General features: G+C 43.0%; 1 protein-coding gene across 1 annotated transcript in view; it reads right to left on the bottom strand.

Annotated features, from left to right (window-relative positions):
• LOC124266338 (protein arginine N-methyltransferase 5-like) overlaps nt 1–24,324 on the bottom strand; it is a 36,931-nt gene that overhangs the window by 4,019 nt on the left and 8,588 nt on the right. The window contains exons 4-15 of the mRNA XM_046701140.1: nt 22,869–23,000; nt 21,717–21,820; nt 18,846–19,059; nt 17,672–17,761; nt 16,140–16,211; nt 15,166–15,243; nt 12,524–13,665; nt 9,942–10,067; nt 5,856–6,031; nt 4,338–4,447; nt 3,543–3,636; nt 1,573–1,689 (exon numbers count right to left, since the gene is read on the bottom strand). Coding sequence (XP_046557096.1) covers nt 1,573–1,689; nt 3,543–3,636; nt 4,338–4,447; nt 5,856–6,031; nt 9,942–10,067; nt 12,524–13,665; nt 15,166–15,243; nt 16,140–16,211; nt 17,672–17,761; nt 18,846–19,059; nt 21,717–21,820; nt 22,869–23,000 — 2,455 coding nt within the window. The remainder of the gene's footprint in view (nt 1–1,572; nt 1,690–3,542; nt 3,637–4,337; nt 4,448–5,855; nt 6,032–9,941; nt 10,068–12,523; nt 13,666–15,165; nt 15,244–16,139; nt 16,212–17,671; nt 17,762–18,845; nt 19,060–21,716; nt 21,821–22,868; nt 23,001–24,324) is intronic.

Raw genomic sequence — 24,324 nt, 5'->3', positions numbered from 1 at the left:
GCCACAACACAAGAACACTTGTACACAGGGGAACAATATAGCCACAACACAAGAACACTTGTACACAGGGGAACAATATATAGCCACAACAACACAAGAACACTTGTACACAGGGGAACAATATAGCCACAACACAAGAGCACTTGTACACAGGGGAACAATATAGCCACAACACAAGAACACTTGTACACAGGGGAACAATATAGCCACAACACAAGAGCACTTGTACACAGGGGAACAATATATAGCCACAACACAAGAACACTTGTACACAGGGGAACAATATAGCCACAACACAAGAACACTTGTACACAGGGGAACAATATAGCCACAACACAAGAACACTTGTACACAGGGGAACAATATAGCCACAACACAAGAACACTTGTACACAGGGGAACAATATAGCCACAACACAAGAACACTTGTACACAGGGGAACAATATAGCCACAACACAAGAACACTTGTACACAGGGGAACAATATAGCCACAACACAAGAGCACTTGTACACAGGGGAACAATATAGCCACAACACAAGAACACTTGTACACAGGGGAACAATATAGCCAGAACACAAGAACACTTGTACACAGGGGAACAATATACCTACAACACAAGAACACTTGTACACAGGTGAACAATATAGCAACAACACAAGAACACTTGTACACAGGTGAACAATATACCTACAACACAAGAGCACTTGTACACAGGGGAACAATATAGCCACAACACAAGAGCACTTGTACACAGGGGAACAATATAGCCACAACAAAAGAGCACTTGTACACAGGGGAACAATATACCTACAACACAAGAACACTTGTACACAGGGGAACAATATACCTACAACACAAGAACACTTGTACACAGGGGAACAATATAGCCACAACACAAGAGCACTTGTACACAGGGGAACAACATAGCCACAACACAAGAGCACTTGTACATAGGGGAACCACACAGACACAGCAGAACCAGAACTCTCCTGATGCAGACACGGAATTGTTTGGTAGTTCAACCCCTTGTTCATCAATGTCCCAACGACAGTATAATATTAGGTCTGGGCCAGAGAAACTAGCAATCACCAATCATGGTGAACGTCCCAAGCCATTGGGATTGGATGGGACAAAACCATGTTATTTAATGCTATCTTTAGCCATATTCCACCAACATCAAACAGTCCTATAAAATACTGAGTTTTGGTCAGACAACCAGAAACCAGCAATTGTGATGAACATTCTAAGCCACTGGGATAAGATGGAACACAATCAACCATCATCGAGTCTGACCATCCAAGTGAGCAAATGTATGTGTGTTTGTTGTTTAAGGCTGCACTCGGATATATGAAGGCAGCCTGTAAATACTCTGGCTAGACAATCAAGTTATTGGTAGTAATTACAAGGATCCACATCATCGGAGTATGATAATACCCAGTCAACGGACTGCCCTTGCTCCCATGTGGTATCCTCTGGCAACCATCTTTGGTCTCCATAACAAAGCTAAGGGAACATAATTTTACACACATTTGTGACCCTACCAATATTAAACCAAAAATATATCTACTTACTTAACGTAACATGTGCAAACAGGACGCAGTCGAAGTAGCCAGCAAACCCATGTAGGACACAGTCGTTGGAAATAGTGAAATCTAAACTTTTGTACCTAGAGTTGTCTATTACTTCATCTGAAAGAAAGAATTGGCATGAATTACTATCAATCATTTATCTATACTACTCACACTTTGCCAAGGATCACAAAAATTCACAACATACTTAAACGTAGATGTATAATTTGAAATTGTGTCCATTTGAAACTGGATAGATAATAATATGGTCACCCCACTTTAAGGAAACAGTCACTTTAATCTAACCTTATGCACTTGATACATGAATCATTGGGATAGGATGGTTTTCATGGCACCAATCAACCATTTTGCAAACCATGGAACGAGTCATTGGCAAGTACACAACACCTGTCAATAGCAGGTATGGGTTCCACAAGATGAAATGACATACTGAAACCCAGGATCCATGTTTTCAATAAGCTTAGACATTTAAACCAAATCTGACCCCACATCATAGTTTTCTGTTGAATCTATGATTTGATCCTTAGCAAAGTGTGAATAGCATATGATTGAATAACGTGAAGTTTTAATCATTACTATTGACTGACTGACTGACTGAGTTTAGTTTTATGCCGCTTTTAGCAATATTCCAGCAACATCACAGCGGGGGACACCAGAAATGGGCTTCACACAATGTACCCCAGTGGGGATTCGAACCTGGGTCTTCGGCATGACGAGCCAACGCTTTAACCACTAGGCTACCCCACTGCCCCCATTACTATTGAATGAGAAGCCACCGTTTGATATACTGTAAACGTATTATATTTCGTGCAGGTTTTATTTTCGGGCTTTTCGCGCAAAACATTTTAGCACGAAAATTTATACACCGCGAATAAACCTGTCATTCATTCAGTCTAGCCACGCTCGCCCCTGAGTTGTTACCATAACACATCAAGTTTGAAGACAGAAATCTACGGGAATCTTAAAATGACGACTGATAGTAGCATAAAGAATCATACTTAACTGTCGCTGTAATGGATTTCCCAAAACATAATTAAATAATGAGCCAAATCCCATCACCGAATTAGCTTAAACAGCAATGTGTGCTGTGGTCAGCCATGGAAATTGGTCACATGACAGATGGTTTGATACAAAACAGATTACCATGAAACGACTCGAAAGAAATAATACAGCAGTATTTTATTTATTCATTAAGATTTTATTTACCAGTACATCATGAAGCGAATAGTCACTTAACACTCATCTCATTCACAACAACCCGGCTTGTTTGAAATCACAAGGAGCTTCATATACAGCAGAAGTTAATTCGTCAGATCGTCAGAATTCGGAACATAAGACTGATGTGTTTTTCCTCTCTTCCGTGAGTAAACGGATTACTGTGTACTAGCATATATCGCACAGATAGGGATTTCCTGTGAGTAAGCAATAAACGCCGCCTGACAGGTTAAGCCACTCTGTTTGTTTTCACTGCTATTAGTGGCGGTCAAAGAGACAGCTGGCAGTTCCGGCAATTACTGATTGCGCGAATAATTGACCGCGCGATGTAGTCTAAACTGTCAATTCCGCGAAAATTGCACCACGCGAAAATAAGTACGTTTACAGTATTTGATAGTGTGAGTAACACGTCTGTTTCAGTACCTGACTAACAAATGACATACATCACTATTTTTGTTTTGTTTGTTTTTTTGTTTAATGCCACAATCAGCAATATGATGGCGGTCTATAAATAGTTGAGTCTGGACCAGACAATCCAGTGATCAACATCATGAACATCGATCTAGGCAATTGGCATATGATGACGTGTGTCAACCAAGTCAGCAAGTCTGACCATCCGATCCTGTTAGTCGCCCTTCATGACAACCATGGGTTGCTGAAGACCAATTCTAACCAGGATTTTCACGGATTTAAACAGCAAACTTTTCCAAAAGGCATTTGACACATAAAACATATACCTTTGTTTGGGTGGACAAAAGTGAACACCTTTTGTGGTTCAGACAGGAGCTGACAGTTGTGAAGGCGGACGACGTACGGCATCTCAAACGGGGCCTGCAGATGGACATGTTACAGTAAACTGGCAGACTGAATGAGTTTGCTTTTTCACGCCGCTTTTAGCAATATTCCAGCAATATCAAGGCGGGGGGACACCAGAAATGGGCTTCACACATTGTACCCATGTGGGGATTCGAACCCGGGTCTTCGCCGTGACGAGCCAACACTTTAACCATTAGGCTACCCCACCGCCCCTATTACAGTAAACATTACCCAACTACACAAACAGTATACACACATTCTGTGTTCTGTCACATCAGCAACTCATTAGGGTCCCTATTCACAAAGCTATTGTAGCACTATGGCTGTTCATACTTTAGAATAGCAAACTAGTGACACCCTTAGCCCTATGTCACTTTACAGCAAATAGCAGTTGTTTTCAACTTTCATGTGTCGTGTTTACGGTTGTCTAAAATAAAAAGTTTAATCAATGCATATTCCTTGTTTAGTCATCCTGTGTTTGTGAGTGAGTATGGTTTTACACTGATGAACCAGAAATGGGCTTCACACATAGTAGCCATGTGGGGAAACTATTCCGTGTCTTCAGCGTGACCAACGCCTTAACCACGAGGCAACCCCACAGCCCTCTGCGTTTGTGTCAAACCTTGGATAATTCTAAGCATTATGTAGGTCTAATCAACTTCAACAGTGTTTGACTGAATATTGAAATGATATAGTTTCAAGACTGAGTAACGAACCTCTGGCCCCTTGTCCTTTTCCTTACACTGTCGAACCTCGTTGTAGAGTTTAGCTGACTGGATGGGCGCCAGGTAGGAGGTGTACTTGCAAGGAATGCTGATCCCATCATCTGGACAACAATAGACAATGATTCATTTTGTCCTTAGGTACCAACCACACACTACAGTATCAAAGTAACATGTAAACCAAGAAGAAAAAATACAACATGTTATACATCTTGAACATGTCATGTCTCCTAACTTGACAAACTGCTATTCAGGCAATTAAAGTGAGTGAGTATTGTTTTAAGCCGCTTTTAGCAATGTTGCAGCAATATCATGGGGGGGAGAGACACCAGAAATGGGCTTCACATGTAGCACCCACGTGGGGTATCAAACCCGGGCCTTCGACGTGACGAGCGAACGCTTTAACCACTTGGCTACCCTACTGCCCCCAGTATCAATGTAAAATGTAAACCAAGAAGAGTGAGTGAGTGAGTATTTTTTTATGCCGCTTTTAGCAATATTCCAGCAATATAACGGCAGGGGACACCGGAAATGGGCTTCACACATTGCACCCATGTGGGGAATCGAACCCGGGTCTTCAGCATGTCGAGCGGATGCTTTAACCATTAGGCTACCCTACCTCCCCCTAAACCAAGAAGAAAAAATGCAACCTGTTAAACATCTTCCCTTTACCAAGTCATGTGTCATAAATTGACAAACTGCGATTCAGGCAATTAAAAATGAGTGTGAATTTTCAAATATTTAGTTTGAACACCTAATATGACTTAGCATAAGGGGTGTATTTTTCAGTTCAGTGAGTGAAAGGCATTGCCACATTTTACAAAGTCTGTAAAATAAATTTATTGATCAAGTGTCGGTTAAACAATATATGATAGAATGTATTCAGATCAATTGACAGTTGGTATCATTAGTTTTATTCTGCAGTGGAATGGGACTATAATATGTCATATAATACTGACTGACTGAGTTTGGTTTTACACCGCTTTTAGCAATATTCCAGTAACATCACGGCGGGGGAAACCAGAAATGGGCTTCACACATTGTACTCATGTAGGCATTCGAACCCGGGTCTTCGGCGTGACGAGCCAACGCTTTAACCATTAGGCTACCCCACCGCCCCTCATATAATACTGACATATTGACACTTTGCAAACAAGTGGATTAATGGTATTTGTATATGTGTATCATGAGTGAGTGAGTGAGTGAGTGAGTGAGTGAGGTTTTACAATGCTTTTAGCAATATTCCAGCAATATCATGGTGAGGACACCAGAAATGGGCTTCACACATTGTACCTATGTAAGGAATCAAACCTGGATCTTCTTCGTGATGAGACAACGCTGTAACCACACCGCCTGTGTATCATGAAAACATTCAAACCACAGATACTATTTGTACACATCAAACACAGGTGTCTACATTGCACAAAGGGAGTGATGATCTTCTCTGTCTGTGACTGCAGTTGCATCAAATCAGATTCAGTTACATTACCATACCTTCCCATGACAACCCACCTTTGAGGAATCTCTGTGCCCCATCGAGACATTCTGGGGACAACTCATTATCACCGAAGGACCCAAGAAGTTCGCTAACGAGGATGTCTGTCTGCTCTGGGGCCTCCCAGAATCTCATGTCACACGAGATGACATCCACCTGTTCCCCCCACATCTCATCCTTCAGGTTCTCCAGTCTGACAACAAACAACAAAAACACTTGGATGTTGAGTGAGTGAGTGAGTGAGTGAGTGAGTGAGTGAGTGAGTGAGTGAGTGAGTGAGTGAGTGAGTGAGTGAGTGAGTGAGTGAGTGAGTGAGTGAGTGAGTGAGTGAGTGAGTGAGTGAGTGAGTGAGTGAGTGAGTTTAGTTTTACGCCGCACTCAGCAATATTCCAGTTATATGGCGGCGGTCTGTAAATAATCGAGTCTGGACCAGACAATCCAGTGATCAACAGCATGAGCATCAATCTGCGCAAATGGGAACCGACGACATGGGAACCAAGTCAGCAGGCCTGACCACCCGATCCCGTTAGTGGCCTCTTACAACAAGCATGGGTTACTGAAGGCTCATTCTAACCCGGACCTTAACTGGGTGAGTGAGTGAGTGAGTGGAAGGGTGAGTGAGTGAGTGAGTGGAAGGGTGAGTGAGTGAGTGAGTTTGGTTTTACACAGCTTTTAGCAATATTCCAGCAATATCACGCTGTCGGACACCAGAAATGGGCTTTACACATTGTACCCATGTGGGGAATCGAGCCCGGGTCTTGGGCGTGACAAGCCAATGTTTTAACCACAAGGCTACCCCACCGCTCCTAGATGTAAAGCATCAACATGACAACAAACTTTTTGTCCAATGAAATTTACCATAAAATAATTTTCTCAAAATGTTTAATCAACACAGGCATGTACAAAACAGTATAAACAACGTTGGTCTTGTGGTTTTGTGTGGTCCTATGCATAGAGCATACTTTAACATAGGATTGCGATCATCGTAACGCTAAGATCATTTTGGGCAAGGCTATCCAGGTCACAAATCAGCTGAAGTTACGCTAAGTTGGTCACGGAGAGTCCTTGGATGGGTGACTGTGTTTCTAAGCTTGACTTGTAAGAATTTCTAGGACTTCAGTTCTGCCCCACGATGCATGTGACGCATGTGGTATCACCTTAGGCAAGTGAATTTGTCCAAAACTGCTTCTGTTCACCCAGCAGTGAATGGGTGGTACCTAGTGGGATATGACTAGGTGCCACACAGGCAGTTTGGGTTAACCAGGGAAATAATGTCTGAGCTCAGCGCATAAATTGTTCTTAGCACCATTGAGCATCTTTGAGGTGGATATAAGGCTCTCTATAAATGTATTATATATTATTTCTCATTTCAGTCTGTGTAGGATATTTAAGTTGTTGTTAGGTTAGCATTATCAGTAAAGCTCTAGTCTTTTGTTTGGTTCTGCCTATGAGTGAGTGAGTGAGTTTACTTTGACGCCGCTTTTAGCAATATTCCAGCAATATCACAGCGGGGGACACCAGAAATGGGCTTCACACAATGTGCCCATGTGGGGAATCAAACCTGGGCCTTTGACTTGATGAAGCAAACGCTTTAACGGTTCTGCCTATGGAGTCTGTCCACTGGAAAATAGTGTAGACAGGGCATCTTTGTTTGGTCAATCAAAGGGGAAGCTCAGGTGTCTTCCCTGATTGGTGAGTGGCCTAATTTAATCCTTTGTTCTCACCACTGCTCCTTCTACTCACACTTCTTTCTGCACAGGGGAAGCGACAAGATCAGTGAAATTTGAACTTTAGAAGTCAAAGTTATCATTGTGTTGTTCTCAGTGAGTGTGATATACAAATGACTGTAGGAAATACATATATCTCATTGACAGAATTTGACAGTTTTGTATATAAATGTGTTTGTGTGAGGAGGATGTATGTGAACAAGATATATTTTACTGTATGTGCGTTTGTGTTTTTGTCTAGGTGCTAATCGGCTCATTTGTGTTTCTGTGTGCCGAGTGTATGTGTACAAGATATATTTTACTGTATGTGCGTTTGTGTTTTTGTCTAGGTGCTAATTGGCTTCATTTGTGTTTCTGTGTGCCGAGTGTATGTGTACAAGATATATTTTACTGTATGTGCGTTTGTGTTTTTGTCTAGGTGCTAATTGGCTTCATTTGTGTTGTGTGTGTGAATGTATGTACAAAGATATAGTTTGTGTATGTGCGCTTGTGTCTCTTTGTCTAGGTGCTAATTGGCTATTTGTGTTCCAGTGTGCCGACTGTATATTTTACTGTATGTGCGTTTGTGTTTTTGTCTAGGTGCTAATTGGCTTCATTTGTGTTCTGTGTGCCGAGTGTATGTGTACAAGATATATTTTACTGTATGTGCGTTTGTGTTTTTGTCTAGGTGCTAATTGGCTTCATTTGTGTTTCTGTGTGCCGAGTGTATGTGTACAAGATATATTTTACTGTATGTGCGTTTGTGTTTTTGTCTAGGTGCTAATTGGCTTCATTTGTGTTCTGTGTGCCGAGTGTATGTGTACAAGATATATTTTACTGTATGTGCGTTTGTGTTTTTGTCTAGGTGCTAATTGGCTTCATTTGTGTTCTGTGTGCCGAGTGTATGTGTACAAGATATATTTTACTGTATGTGCGTTTGTGTTTTTGTCTAGGTGCTAATTGGCTTCATTTGTGTTTCTGTGTGCCGAGTGTATGTGTACAAGATATATTTTACTGTATGTGCTTGTGTTTTTGTCTAGGTGCTAATTGGCTTCATTTGTGTTTCTGTGTGCCGAGTGTATGTGTACAAGATATATTTTACTGTATGTGCGTTTGTGTTTTTGTCTAGGTGCTAATTGGCTTCATTTGTGTTTCTGTGTGCCGAGTGTATGTGTACAAGATATATTTTACTGTATGTGCGGCTTCATTTGTGTTGTTTTTGTCTAGGTGCTAATTGGCTTCATTTGTGTTCTGTGTGCTGTGTGCTGAGTGTATGTGTACAAGATATATTTAACTGTATGTGCGTTTGTGTTTTTGTCTAGGTGCTAATTGGCTTCATTTGTGTTCTGTGTGCCGAGTGTATGTGTACAAGATATATTTTACTGTATGTAGCGTTTGTGTTTTTGTCTAGGTGCTAATTGGCTGCATTTGTGTTCTGTGTGCCGAGTGTATGTGTACAAGATATATTTTACTGTATGTGCGTTTGTGTTTTTGTCTAGGTGCTAATTGGCTTCATTTGTGTTTCTGTGTGCCGAGTGTATGTGTACAAGATATATTTTACTGTATGTGCGTTTGTGTTTTTGTCTAGGTGCTAATTGGCTTCATTTGTGTTCTGTGTGCCGAGTGTATGTGTACAAGATATATTTTACTGTATGTGCGTTTGTGTTTTTGTCTAGGTGCTAATTGGATCAGCAACTTGTATTGCGTGCCAATGATAGTCTAGATGTACTTTCTACATAATGTAAAATGTCTTCATAATGTGTTTTATATCATGGGCAGGTGTGTTTGATGGACTCATCCATTGTATCACAGATACACACTAGTAGGATGTAACCTATGTTATATTTGGGAACATAGTAAAGTACAGACTCTAGGGAAAGATTTCTGCCCCGTAATCCCCGTTTTTTTATCATTAGTATTACTGAGTTTGTATCCTCTCAGATGCAAACCAACACTAACCTTCCCTAACCCTAACCTTTCATTTATATTTTCACTACAACTCCAATTTACACTTTAACATTTCAAGCGGGGGTTACGATTGGAACTCTTACTGACTGTAGTACTTTTGTTTGGTTAAGTCCCATACTCTCAGAGTCAGGCACCTAATCGCCAGCACACAAAGTCAATGGCTTAACCTACTCTGCCACGGCAGCTTCCACAAGAAATGGAAGTGTGACAACTGGTAGTCTTGCTCACATACTTCGTGTAGCCCGAAATTTACCAAGTACCAGAGGATTAATATCTCATCTCCTCTGCTTGTATGTGCATTTTCTGATAGAAAATCGTATTTGTATTTTCATATAATCAGTAACTCATGACAACACTAGGTACAATAGGTGATATGTTGACATCCATACTTGGTAACAACAACAAGCAAGTCAACAAAAGCCTACTCACGTAACAACAGCGTTGGGATTTTTCTCCACGGCATACAGCTTCTTGATCTTCCTGTCGGCCTGTGATGCTGCTGCAATGGCTGCCCGGACCAGCGGACCTCGTCCTGCACCTACCACCATCACTATCCTGAAACAGCAGCATATTTATAGGCTCTCCACGGACCATTAACAACTGCTAGTTAATGACATGCTGGGCTATTCCCTATGTCCCATATTTTAAACAGAAAATTTGATTAATCGTAGCGCTAAGACTTGGTTTTGTGGAACTGAACAAAGGTTGGTTTCATGCCACCCCAATAATATTGGAAATTTTAAATATAAATTGTATAGTTATATACTTATCCTATCTCATGGTATGCACTTCTCTCTTGATTCCACACTGAGTGGAACGATGTAAACTTTTTTCCCTTGGCATCTATTGTCCATCTGCCCATCTTGGAGAATCTGCATAGCGGGGAAGATGGGCGGGAATCCGTAGCGTGAGATAGGATAAGTATATAAATATACAATTTATATTTAAAATTTCCAAATTTTAAAACTTATCTTATCTCACGGTATGCACTTATCCCACGGTCGGACGTCGGGGCGCAGATACCCTGTGTCTTGTCAGTGCAGACAGTAGAACTGTGTAGACTGGTAACAACCGTAGATAGCGACGCACAAGGGAGGCCTGTTACGATTAGCACAACTCCTATGCTTGAGACAAGTTCCTCTGAACTCCTTGGCTTACTAAGCACAATGTCTCCCAGGGAGATGGGTGCTCCCGAGTGATGTGGTGTTCGGCCGCAACCTCCGAAGAAGGACGTTGCTCAGCGAGAAAGGATGTCACTTCGCCACGATTTTGAAGGTACCCCTTAAATTAAAGTCATAGACAATAATCGGGCCAGCCCCTGCTTCGAGAAGACCCCCACAGACACCGACCAGGGGCGGGTCAAAGAGAAGCACAACTCGGAAAACTCGCAGTTTTAACGTTCAGTTCCAGTCAACATCAAATTGACCCTCACTCATTTACATAAGCTTAGTCAAAGGATGAGCCTGGCAACTTTGGAGTCAGGACGCAACGAAATCCACTGGAATTCGGGAGTGACACACTTCACTGACGTAATTGCTTCGAAAAGTAGAGGTCAGGAAACGTGAAATGTCGAACCCTTCCACATCGTGATACAGAATCGAGCTCCAGATTCATCCAACCACCGAGGTGGTAGTTTTATACTAAGACACGGAGATACTAAGTGAAGTAGTTCTAACCCATAAGCAATCAAAACATAAGGCAGACATCAAGTTGGTGGGCTGTAGACAGCTATTGTGCGAGAACAAAGGGGCCGAACTGGTACAGGCCTTGGACATCCTTGACTGAGAGGTCCGGAAGGTAGTGCGAGGAGAAGACCGAGTTGGATCACCAGAAGCATCTTTCCATAATGGTGTGGAGAGAGCAGTTACTATGCAGAGCCATTGTAGACGCTAACGCGTGTGGATTGGAAGCTGTCGGGTCCGGTAATCCAGCGAAGGTGTAAGCCCGTAGGATGGTGGCTCTCATGCAGAAGGATAATGTGTTGCGAGACACTTCCACCCTGGATGCTGAGGACAACGGAATGAAGAGGCGCTTGCGGAGATGGAGGTGATCTTTAGAAGCAGCAAGAAAAATCTTCAAAGCCCTAACAGGTCTTCATTGTCATGCGGCCCAGGATTGTGGACAATGGTGGGATGGTAAAAGTACGATCGGGTTGTCCCGGGCAACTGATTCTTCGCTACAAAATCCCAACGGAGACCAAGGAAGACTTTGCCATGCTTCTTCCGTTCGAACTGGACTCTGTTAACGTCCAAAGCGTGGAGTTCAGAAATCCGAGCAGCTGTAGCCTAGGCCACAAGGAAGAAGGTCTTGAAGGAGATCTTCTCAAAGTCCTTCTGAGCTAGGGGTTCATAGTCCGCCGAGGCCAAATGACGCAGCACCACAGATAAATCCCATGCAGGATGTCTAAACTTCTTAGACTGATCGGCCAACTTGAAAGACCGGAGCAAATACTGAAGCTCTGGAACCGTCGAGACCTTAGAGCCTGTGGTGGTAGCCAGGACCGAGTTGATTGCAGCAAGGTAAGTGGCCAAAGTGGAACTCTTGAGCTTCTTAGACGAACGCAAATGCTAAAGAAACTCAGCGACGATTTGAGGCTGAAGTAGAAACGGGAGATGTAATGCCTCTGGACAACGTGCAATATCTCTCAAAACATTTCTACTTCTCATCATAAAGTGAGCGGGTGGAAGTCCGATGAGCAGAAGTGATGGCCATAGCCACTCTCCGAGAATACCCCTTGGCAATTAAGGACTTCTGCAGATGCGCCAAACGTGCAGAGACAGGGTGCGAAGGTATGATGCCGATCCGAGTGAGGGTGTAACATTAGGTAGTCCCGATCGGGAAGAGGAACTGGGTTTAGGTCTGCGAGCTGTGCGATATCGACAAACCAACTCCTGACTGGCCAGTAAGGTGCGACCAAAAGCAGTAGAATCTGTCTGGTCACCCGGAGTTTATGGATGACTCTGGGTAGAAGAGCCAGAGGGGGAAAGGTGTAAGCGTTGAGCCCCTCCTACGAAATCGCCAGAGCGTCAAGATCCCATGCTAGTTGGTCTGGTATCGTCGAGACAAACTGCAGGAGTTGATGGTTGAACTGCCTGGAGAATAGGTCGACTTGGGCCTTGATAACAGGAAGATCAGTTCCAGAAAGATCTGTGGGTTCAATTGCCACTCCATGGGAGATGGCCGATCGGAGCAGGACACCGCATCTGCGATGACATTTTTGACTCCGGGAATGTGTCTGGCTGGAGCATCGATGGCGAGGGAGTCGATCAGATGGAAGAACCGAAACACCAACTGAAGAAGGTTTGCCGAACCTGTCGACCTGAGATGGTTGATGTATCAGACGCCCGTGGAGTTGTCTGTCTGAATCAGCAGGGAGGACCCCCGAAGTTCCGTCGCCCAATGTCGAATGGCGAGAAGAACCGCCAAGAACTCGAGTTCGTTGATGTGCAAGTCCTATTCTGCGGACAACCACAGCCTGGCTGTCTGATGATGAAGTGAGCCCCCCGAGCGATGCGTCGACGAACAAGCAGTGCGTTGGAATGAAGGGCATCAAACAAACTCTGGCGCAAACGTTCTGTTCTACAAGCCACCACTGAAGAAAAGGACGTAAGGGTTTGGTAAGACGAATCAACTCCTTGAGATTCTCTGAGACGAGATATGGACGCAGGAATCGCTGCAACGGACATGGTTGCAATTGTGTCCGCTGTGTCAATGCCTGTGCCGATGTCAAGAGGCCCCAAAGTTCCTGCCACTGTCGTAAGGTCCTGGCCTGCGACAGTGCTAACGGAAATAACCGTTGAATTTTCAGCCATCTGTCTTGGGGGACGAAAATCAGGCCCTGGTGCATGTCGAAAGTTGCCCCGATGAATTGAAGGGTCTGGGTCAGTGTTAGTTCCGACTTCGCAGCGTTTAACAACCAACCTAGTTGCCAAAGAAGCTTCATACTGAACTCCAACTGACGTAGAAGAACGACTGGGTCTATCTGTGCCTGAATGCAGTCGTCTATGTAACTTTCGAACACGACCCCGTGGAGATGAAGAAACTTGGTGATCGGCTTGGTGATCCTGGTAAATAGCCACAGGGCCGTGGAAATTCCAAAAGGCAGGACGGTCCAGTGATAATGGATCCCTTGGAACACGAAACGGAGGAATTTCTGCGAATCCGGATGAATGGGCACATACCGTGAGATAGGATAAGTTTAAAAATTTCCAGCCATATGACAGACCTCTGTAGATAATCAAGCCTGAACGTGACAATCCAATGTTTGATCTCATAAGCAATTTTGTCCATACTGTAAATGGAAAACATAATTGGTGTAAGTTAATGTTCACATAAATCATATTCATATGCTATGAGTCAAACATAAGATACTGTCAACGTACTTATTTTCGCGTGGTGCAATTTTCGCGGAATTGACAGTTTAGACTACATCGCGCGGTCAATTATTCGCTAATCAGTAATTGCCGGAACTGCCAGCTGTCTCTTTGGCCGCCACTAATAGCAGTGAAAACAAACAGAGTGGCTTAACCTGTCAGGCGGCGTTTATTGCTTACTCACAGGAAATCCCTATCTGTGCGATATACTAGTACACAGTAATCCGTTTACTCACGGAAGAGATGAAAAACACATCAGTCTTATGTTCAATTCTGACGATCTGATCTAATTAACTTCTACTGTATATGAAGCTCTTTGTGATTTCAAACAAGCCGGGTTGTTGTGAATGAGATGATTGAGTGTTAAGTGACTATTCGCTTCATGATGTACTGGTAAATAAAATCTTAATGAATAAATAAAATACTGCTGTATTATTTCTTTCCGAAGTCGCTTCATGGTAATCTGTTTTGTATCAAACCATCTGTCATGTGACCAATTTCCATGGCGCCACAACACACATTGCTGTTTTCGCTAATTCGCGATGGGATTTGGCTCATTATTTAATTATGTTTTGGGAAATCCATTACAGCGACAGTTAAGTATGATTCTTTATGCTACTATCAGTCGCCATTTTAAGATTCCGTAGAGATTTCTGTCTTCAAACTTGATGTGTTATGGTAACAACTCAGGGCGAGCGCATAGACTGAATGAATGACAGGTTTATTCGCTGTGTATAAATTTTCGCTTAAAATGTTTTGCTTGCCGAAAAGCCGAAAATAAAACCTGCGCGCCAAATATAATACGCTTACAGTAGTGGTGGTGGGGAATTGGGTTTAACGTCGTGCTTGAGAATATTTCGCTCATATGACGACGTGCATGCGTGTGTATGTGTATGTGCGGCTGCTTGTACTAGCCCAGACTTAAGCTGGTTTTATAGTGCTAGCCCACTGAGATACCATGCCGCAGTGAAGAATGAATACCTCACTCAGACACATTATACTGACTCCGAAGCGACCAGTCCTTGTTGTACCCATTAATACCGAGCGCCAGGCAGGGACCAACAAGTACCATATTTTAACGTCTTTTGGTATGACGCTCAGGGCGGACACTCTAACCACTACACCACGGAGGCGGTAGCTGAATCGTGGTGGCGATCAAGTGATTGATGGCTATCAGGCACATAGGGCTCAATTGAATATTGTACATCAGCAATTTTGCACTTATTCACAGGAAAGCGACTTACAGAACAAGAGCATGGCATGTACAGTAAATGGTTTACCTTTTGATATTGTGAGTATTTTATTGGGTCCTTCTCAAAAATTTCGTATGTCTGAGATTCCAGGTTGTCCATCAGTGGCTGCAAATAAGTGAAAATATGGGTGAATATATTCCTGATTCCAGAAATCAGGCACAATCCAGGTACATCAAGACAGTGTATAAATAACGCATCAGAGTCCCGTTCATCAAAGCGATCACAGTCGCAAGTCTGCGTTAAAGTATGGGAGTTTTATGACTGATGTGCGACTGTCCTGACGTAAACACCTCACATGAACATTTCCTGACAAAGCATTAATTAAAGCGGGCGCTTCCACTTCTGAAAGCCCTGATCTATACTTACGATCTTACAATACCCCTTTTTGTTAAGACATTGGCAGGTCTCGATAGAAGATTTATATTGTACATAGAGAACTGGTTGATAAACCTTACTTCTGTGATCTGGAAACAGAGTTTATGTGTACCAAGAATATAGAAGCATCAACACGGATGATGAGAAAGGTTAATAATGACGGTGCCCTCAGATCATCACAGTAAAAACAGATATCGTATCATAATGAAACATCTGACATGTCATGGCAGCCTACAGGGCCCAGACAAAACTAGTTCTCTTTATGTCATGTCACCAACAGCAAACATGGAATACTGGGAGATTTTCACTCCCTTTTCGATTCAGAAGATGGTTTGTTGTTTAACGCCGCCCTCAGCAATATTCCAGCTATATGGCATCAGTCTGTAAATAAGTAATTCTGGACCAGCCAATCCTGTGATCAACATCAGGACCATCGATCTACGCAGTTGGGATACAATGACATATGTCAACCAAGTCAGCGTGGCTGACCACCCTTTAGTTACCTCTTACGACAAGCATGACTAGCTGAAGATCAATTCTAACCCAGATCTTCACAGATTTTCAGAAATAGAAGGATGGTTCCTTCGTGATGCTCTGCCAAGAGTGTTTCTCATGTTCCAACTTACCTGTAGTGGAGACTGGAGGTAGTCCTCGTATCCCCTGGCGAACTGGCTGATAGCATCTGGGGGAGTCTGGTTCTGGACATAAACAAAGCCATCAGGTTCATCAGCAACTGAATCATGCTGATATTTATTATTATAATACTTTGGGGGGACAGGAACCACAAGATGACCCAGGCCCAACTAAGCCCTCACTGCTTCTACTGGACACAAAAGGAAATGAACTTATTACTCTCTAATCACTATCAAGAGCACACTTTTTGTATTCCAGTTCAAATTAAACAAGAAGACAAAGTCATCAATATCCCCCTCAATGGCAAAATACTCTTCATGATTATGTCTACGAGTTATGATTTTGTCAAATATTTAGGGGTGTATATAGAAAAGTGGAAGGAGAGTATTGAAAGGTTTTTAAAGTTCTGCTCCAGAAAGGAGCACTATCACCAATTTCAGTCTATGTCAAACTTGTTGCCATGGAAATGCCAAAAATATTTTATTCAGAAATCCAAAACTACCAAAAGGCACCAGTACACCACCAGATCTATGTATGTGCCAAGTTTGGTGAAGAAACATTGAACGGTTTTAAAGTTTTGCTCCGGAAAAGTTGCACTACCACTAATTTCTGTTTAAGTCAAACTTGTTGCCATGGAAATGCCAAAAATATTTTATGCAGAATTCCAAAACTACTAAAAAGGAACCAGTACACCACCAGACCAATCTATGTGCCAAGTTTGGTGAAGAAATAGTGAACGATTTTAGAGTTCAACTCCGGAAAAGAGCACTACCACCAATTTAAGGCTAAGTCAAACTTGTTGCCATGGAAACGCCAAAACTATTTTATTCAGAATTCCAAAACTACCAAAAAGCACCAGTACACCACCAGATCTATCTATGTGCCAAGTTTGGTGAAGAAATATTGAACGATTTAGAGTTCTGCGCCGGAAAAGACAAATGTGCACGGACGGACGGACGGAGTCCATTTTAATAACACAAACACACACAAACACACACAAACACACACACACACCCACACCCCAAAAAACCCCGTTTTTCGGGGGATAACAATTCTAACTAAACTGTGCATCAAACATAATATGGACAGCTCACTATAGTACTAAACAACTTTTGTACTTTGTTGAGATGTTTTACCATGTTTTGTACCACATTGAGGTATGAGTGAGTGAGTGAGTGAGTGAGTGAGTTAATTGTCGCTTTTAGCAATATTCCAGCAATTACACAGCGGGGGACACCAGAAATGGGCTTCACACAGTGTTCCCATGTTGGGAATCGAACCCGGTCTTCGGCGTGACGAGCGAACACTTAATCAATAGTCTACCCCACCGCCCCCATTGAGGTATGATGTACGAACACCTCAACTTGGTACAATACCAAAACACCTCACCATCATAAGGAATTCACCAAGATAACACCTCACCATGATACAGATACAAAACAGTGGTACAAGACCACACCATGGTACAAAACATGGTATGGCATGGTACATGACACATGGTACAAGGTACATGAAGAGTCCTGACCTGCCAGAGATGGTCCAGATATTGCTGGTACGCCCGGATGCCCTTGTCTGGGTGTCGGTCCACGCCTGTCAGAATCAGCTGTACATCCAACTGCAAACATACAAACCAAGGTCATACACAATGATTCAAAAATCTATAGGGGATGGCATACTGTGCAGAAGAGTGAGTGAGTGAGTTGGGTTTTACGTCGCTCTAGCAATATTCCAGCAATATCACGACGGGGGACACCAGAAATGGTGCCCATGTGGGGAATCAAACCCGGCGTGACGAGCCAACGCTTTAACCATTAGGCTACCCTACCGCCCCTACTGTGCAGAAGAAAAATGTGAATCTTCCTGCGAATATCTGTATTCCCTGCAATTTCTCTATAATCACACCGTATACTTTTATTCCAAGGAAACTTTGCCCACCTAATCTAAATGTAGTATCATGAGGCTCTGAAGTCAATCAGACTTCTCTAAGACTTGTTTTTACTTACATTTTAACAAAAGATAACCATGCAGAGCAAAAATATTTATTAAATGGTACTGATTATGGACGTATATGCCATGGCATCAAAAAACGACAGGACACCTAAAATATCCACATAATTATCATCGCATGGCCTTTATTGTTTACATTTGGAAGTGGCTACCTAACTTTGCATAGAAGGAACTTAGAGGCCTTGAAACAGATTGACTCATGAGTAGGTTCCTGTGGAAGGGTTGTGATATCTTTACACACTGGTTATTATCTGAGTACCACAGCTGATTTGAATTAATTGCATTTCCTTACATTAAAGAAGGGTAACCTATAGGCTACTTGTCTACAAAACTACACAACCATCCCACCCTGCCCTGTCCAAGGTCAAACAGCTGGCTATTTATAAGATATGATTGTCTTGGGTAAACTGCTTCTGGTTTGGCCAGCACATCATCTCTGAAAACTCCTTCAGCTGTATCAACTGACTGACTGATTGAGTTTGGTTTTACCCCGCTCTTAGCAATATTCCAGCAATATCACGGTGGGGGACACCAGAAATGGGCTTCACTCATTGTACCCATGTGGGGATTCGAACCCGGGTCTTCAGCATGACGAGCCAACGCTTTAACCACTAGACTACCCCACCGCCCCTTCAGCTGTATCAAGAAAGAAATGAGACCCTGAGGTTGTTAAGTTGTTTGTGTCACTGTACCCTGAACAGCCTCCTTAGGAAGGACTGATGAGCCTTTGACAGAACTGGATAGCCTTTCTTGTTGGTGAGGAACAGGTTTGTGGACATGCTGACTGTTTTGATGGGTTCGGACAGCCACCTCTCAAGGACACTCTCACTGGGTAGATCAGCGGTCATCTCCAGACAAATGCCCAGTCTCTTGTTGCAGTCACACAGTGTGCGAAACAGATGCCACCTGTAGATGTAAACAGCTGGTGATGACATGGATTTATCTTCCAAAGTAATAGCCCTAAGGAGGCTAATTGGAAAGTGAAGAATTGCAAAGGATGTCACTATGTCTTGGAAGGGGCAAAATGGTGTCTTGCCACACACTCTGGTAGCAGGTGTAACAAGGCATCTTACAGCCTACCCTAAGGTTACAGGTGTAACAAGGTGTCTTACAGCCTACCCTAAGGTTACAGGGGTAACAAGGTGTCTTACAGCCTACCCTAAGGTTACAGGGGTAACAGGATGTCTTACAGCCTACCCTAAGGTTACAGGGGTAACAAGGTGTCATACAGCCTACCCTAAGGTTACAGGTGTAACAAGGTGTCATACAGCCTACCCTAAGGTTACAGGTGTAACAAGGTGTCTTACAGCCTACCCTAAGGTTACAGGGGTAACAGGATGTCTAACAGCCTACCCTAAGGTTACAAGGGTAACAAGGTGTCATACAGCCTACCCTAAGGTTACAGGTGTAACAAGGTGTCATACAGCCTACTCTAGGTTACAAGGGTAACAAGGTGTCTTACAGCCTACCCTAAGGTTACAAGGGTAACAAGGTGTCATACAGCCTACCCTAAGGTTACAGGTGTAACAAGGTGTCATACAGCCTACTCTAAGGTTACAAGGGTAACAAGGTGTCTTACAGCCTACCCTAAGGTTACAAGGGTAACAAGGTGTCATACAGCCTACCCTAAGGTTACAGGTGTAACAAGGCGTCATACAGCCTACCCTAAGGTTACAGGTGTAACAAGGTGTCATACAGCCTACCCTAAGGTTACAGGTGTAACAAGGTGTCTTACAGCCTACCCTAAGGTTACAGGTGTAACAAGGTGTCTTAAAGCCTACCCTAAGGTTACAGGTGTAACAAGGTGTCTTAAAGCCTACCCTAAGATTACAGGGGCAACAAGGTGTCTTACAGCCTACACTAAGGCCACAGGTGTGACAAAGTGTCTTACAGCCTACCCTAAGGTTACAGTCGTAACACGGCTTCTTACAGCCTACCCTAAGGCTACAGGTGTAACAAGGTGTCTTACAGCCTACCCTTAGGCTACAGGTGTAACAAGGCGTCTTACAGCCTACCCTAAGGCTACAGGTGTAACAAGGTGTCTGACAGCCTACCCTAAGATTACAGGTGTAACAAGGTGTCTCACAGCCTACCTTAAAGTTACAGGGGCAACAAGGTGTCTTACAGCCTACCATAAGGTTACAGTGGTAACAAGGTGTCTTACAGCCTACCCTAAGGTTACAGTAGTAACAAGGCCTCTTACAGCCTACCCTAAGGCTACAGGTGTAACAAGGTGTCTTACAGCCTACCCTAAGGTTACAGGTGTAACAACGCCTCTTACAGCCTACACTTGGGTTACAGGGGTAACAAGGTGTCTTACAGCCTACCCTAAGGTTAAAGGGGCAACAAGGTGTCTTACAGCCTACCCTAAGGTTAAAGGTGTAACAAGGTGTCTGACAGCCTACCCTAAGGTTAAAGGGGCAACAAGGTGTCTTACAGCCTACTCTGAGGCTACAGGTGTAACAAGGCGTCATACAGCCTACCCTAAGGTTACAGTCATAACAAGGCGTCTTACAGCCTACCCTAAGGTTACATGTGTAACAAGGTGTCTTACAGCCTACCCTAAGGTTACAGGTGTAACAAGGTGTCTTACAGCCTACCCTAAGGTTACAGGGGTAACAAGGTGTCCTTTGGCCTACCCTAAGGTTACAGTGGTAACAAGGTGTCTTACAGCCTACCCTAAGGCTACAGGTGTAACAAGGCGTCTTACAGCCTACCCAAGGCTACAGGTGTAACAAGGTGTCTAACAGCCTTCCCTGAGGTTACAGGTGTAACAAGGTGTCTTACAGCCTACCCTAAGGTTACAGGGGCAAAAAGGTGTCTTACAGCCTACCCTAAAGTTAAAGGGGCAACAAGGTGTCGTACAGCCTACCCTACGGTTACAGGGGCAACAAGGTGTCTTACAGCCTACTCTGAGGCTACAGGTGTAACAAGGTGTCTTACAGCCTACCCTAAGGTTACAGTCGTAACAAGGCGTCTTACAGCCTACCCTAAGGTTACAGGTGTAACAAGGTGCCTTACAGCCTACCCTAAGGTTACAGGGGTAACAAGGTGTCCTTTGGCCTACTCTAATGTTACAGTGGTAACAAGGTGTCTTACAGCCTACCCTAAGGTTACAGTGGTAACAAGGTGTCATATGGACTACTGAGGTTACAGGGTAACAAGGTGTCTTACAGCCTACCCTAAGGTTACAGTGGTAACAAGGTGTCTAATGGACTACTCTGAGGTAACAGTGGTAACAAGGTGTCATATGGCCTACTCCAAGGTTACAGGGGGAACAGGGTGTCTTTCAGCCTAATCTATGGTCACACAGGTAATTAGGCATCTTTCAGCCTAATCTATGGTCACACAGGTAACAAGGCATCTTTCAGCCTAATCTATGGTCACACAGGTAACAAGGCATCTTTCAGCCTAATCTAAGGTCACACAGGTAACAAGGCATCTTTCAGCCTAATCTATGGTCACACAGGTAACAAGGCATCTTTCAGCCTACTCTATGGTCACAGGGGTAACAGGATGTCTTTCAGCCTACTCGATGATCACAGGCTATTAAGGTATCATACCATTCCCATGTATCTTCAGTGGGGGAATCTCCACCATCAAGTCCTTCGATCACATCATCTCGCTGGTCCCACGGAGCCACCAGGGGCACCTGCATCCAGAACTGCTACAACATGGACAATACATTATTATACTACCATGACAACAACTTGATCAAGTCAATGTAATTCATATGGATTCATCCCTTGTTTCTGTAAAATAGTTGCTTTTACCAAATGCTACAATGATGCTCCTATTTCACAACAGATATCCATACAAAGTAGTGTAAATATACACACAGTATAACGACACTGTTGAAGTTGAAGACTGCAGTGTCAAGTCTCAGTAAACTTGTAAAAATAACATCATAAATCCCGATCATTCATCCTTCATCTCAGATGTCCTACTGTCACCAATGAGTTTTTTCATAATTTTATATTTTTTTATGTTTCCTTCATGAATTACAGCTGATAGCAATTTTGACAATTCACAATACTGTCTCCAAAAATTGGTACTGGATTTCATTTTTCAAAATATCGTAAACACAACTCCATTACAAAAGATCTCATTCTTAATGATGCCCTCTACCAAAGCTGATCATGACTTCAACTCTTCCTTCATCAGTGCTTGTTTAACTGACGTCGTATTCAAAGGGCCCTGTTAGTTCTATACCATAACCTACAGTCCGTTTGAGTCAGAAATGGACCGATAAGTTGCAAATTTTATCATTGTACAAAATTGCCACACAAATATAACAGTACACATGTTTATCATTTACTAATACCCAACAGCTTTCTTATATTTGAAAATTTCGCCAGGTGTGCGAGAAAGGATGGAGACGGCACAGCACAGGCTAATGAATCAATAACTTGGTGGGCACTTGTGCACATGCTTCTCTAACACCTGGCTGTCCCTTTCTCTGCACTCCTCCCTCATAACAAATAGTGAACTGTGTCAAAATTTTAATGATAGTTTCTTAAAGAACTTTTTTGGTGGAGTCCGGAAAATTTTCAAATATAAGAAAGCTGTTGGGTATTAGTAAATGATAATAATGTGTACTATTTATATTTATGTGGCAATTTTGTACAATGATAAAATTTGCAATTCATCGGTCCGTTTCTGACTCAAACGGACTGTATGGCTCCTGTGATGCCTATACTACGGAGTTGTAGTACCTGCTGGAAGTAGCTGCAGAGCATGTGTTCGTTGAGGCAGCGGGCCAGGTTGAGAATGTTTCGACTCTTCAGCGGCACCATAATGGCCGGCATCCCCAGATGAGCAGCATACTTCAGCTCCTGCCTCAGAGCCTGGAAATAGAAGGAGTCAGTCGGGTTTTTAAGGGAGATGTTTTTAATGGCAGTTCGGTTATGTCACAGCATGGCAGCTTCATATGGGATGAAGACCTAAAGTAATGTTGGCCTGGGGTACATTCACCACAGGTGAAACCAACAAGTGATGGCATGGTGTTGTGTATGTGAGTTTAGTTTTATGCAGCTTTCAGCAATATTTCAGCAATATCACAGCCGGGGACACCAGAAATGGGCTACACACACTGTACCCATGTGGGGAATCGAACCCGGGTCATTGGCATGACGAGCAAACGCTTTAACCACTAGGCTACCCTACAGCCCCTGGTATGGTGTTGACGACACAAAGACACATAAACAGGGCAAATCAGGCTTCAAAACATAAAGGAAGTTTTTGCCTCGGTCGAGAGATGTAACTCTGCACAACAAATTGTGATGGCCAAGACTAGTGGATCACCAGACAGTGACGTTTCCACAGTTTGTCAGTTCTTGCAAAGGATGCAATGGGAGATGACTAGATTGATTGTTCTGTTGGTTGTTTAATGCTGCACTCAGCATTATTCCAGCTATATGGTGGCGTCTGTACAACTAGCATGGGTTGTTTTAAAACCAATTCTAAACTGGATCTTCATGTTCAAAGACTCACAATTTAAGAAAATGTAATTTTTTAAGTAAAATTGATATTTTATACTTATCCTGACTCATGATCTTTTGCTTATATCCTTCTTCTATGCGAATGTTAGTGGAAAACTTGAATCCTTTGTAGTTCCCTAAAGTTGACGTAAAAGTTCACTCACCCATGAGTTAGCTCCCTTTTCCTGCGCAAACAGTCATGTGACCAGCAATACTTGCCACTCTATCCTGAATTTAGCCCATGCACCTGGATTTACTGTGAAACCTCAAGTGTCTTCAGTGGGGAGGTTGGGAGGGCTTGACCTCATGAGTCAGGATAAGTATAAAATATCAAATTTACTTTAAAAATTACATATTTTTCCTTATCCTGACTCATGATCTTTTGCTTATAGAATCCCACGGATTGGAGGTGGGTCAAGCCACTTCGTGAATTCATCAGCTGTCCTTAGATACATTCTGTATCCCTTCCATGGGAACTGTGTAACGGCACTTCCTAGATCCTATTCTTCCAACTTCCATTATAAACTTTCGGGGGGACCACAATCTTGTCATACTTCTCTCTCAGACAAGTGAATCTTATAGATTCATGTGGATTTTAGATATGCTAGAATCTTCTTTTTACTAGTTATCTATAACAACCTATAGATTAAAAGATCTTTATCATAAATGAGTTGTGACCCCTTAATGTACA

The sequence above is a fragment of the Haliotis rubra genome, unplaced genomic scaffold (genome assembly GCF_003918875.1).
Source record: "Haliotis rubra isolate DU_JTF1 unplaced genomic scaffold, ASM391887v1 Scf125, whole genome shotgun sequence".
Taxonomy (NCBI): Eukaryota; Metazoa; Mollusca; class Gastropoda; order Lepetellida; family Haliotidae; genus Haliotis; species Haliotis rubra.
Note: the sequence above shows the minus strand (reverse complement) of the source record. Positions and strands in the feature narration are given on the sequence as shown.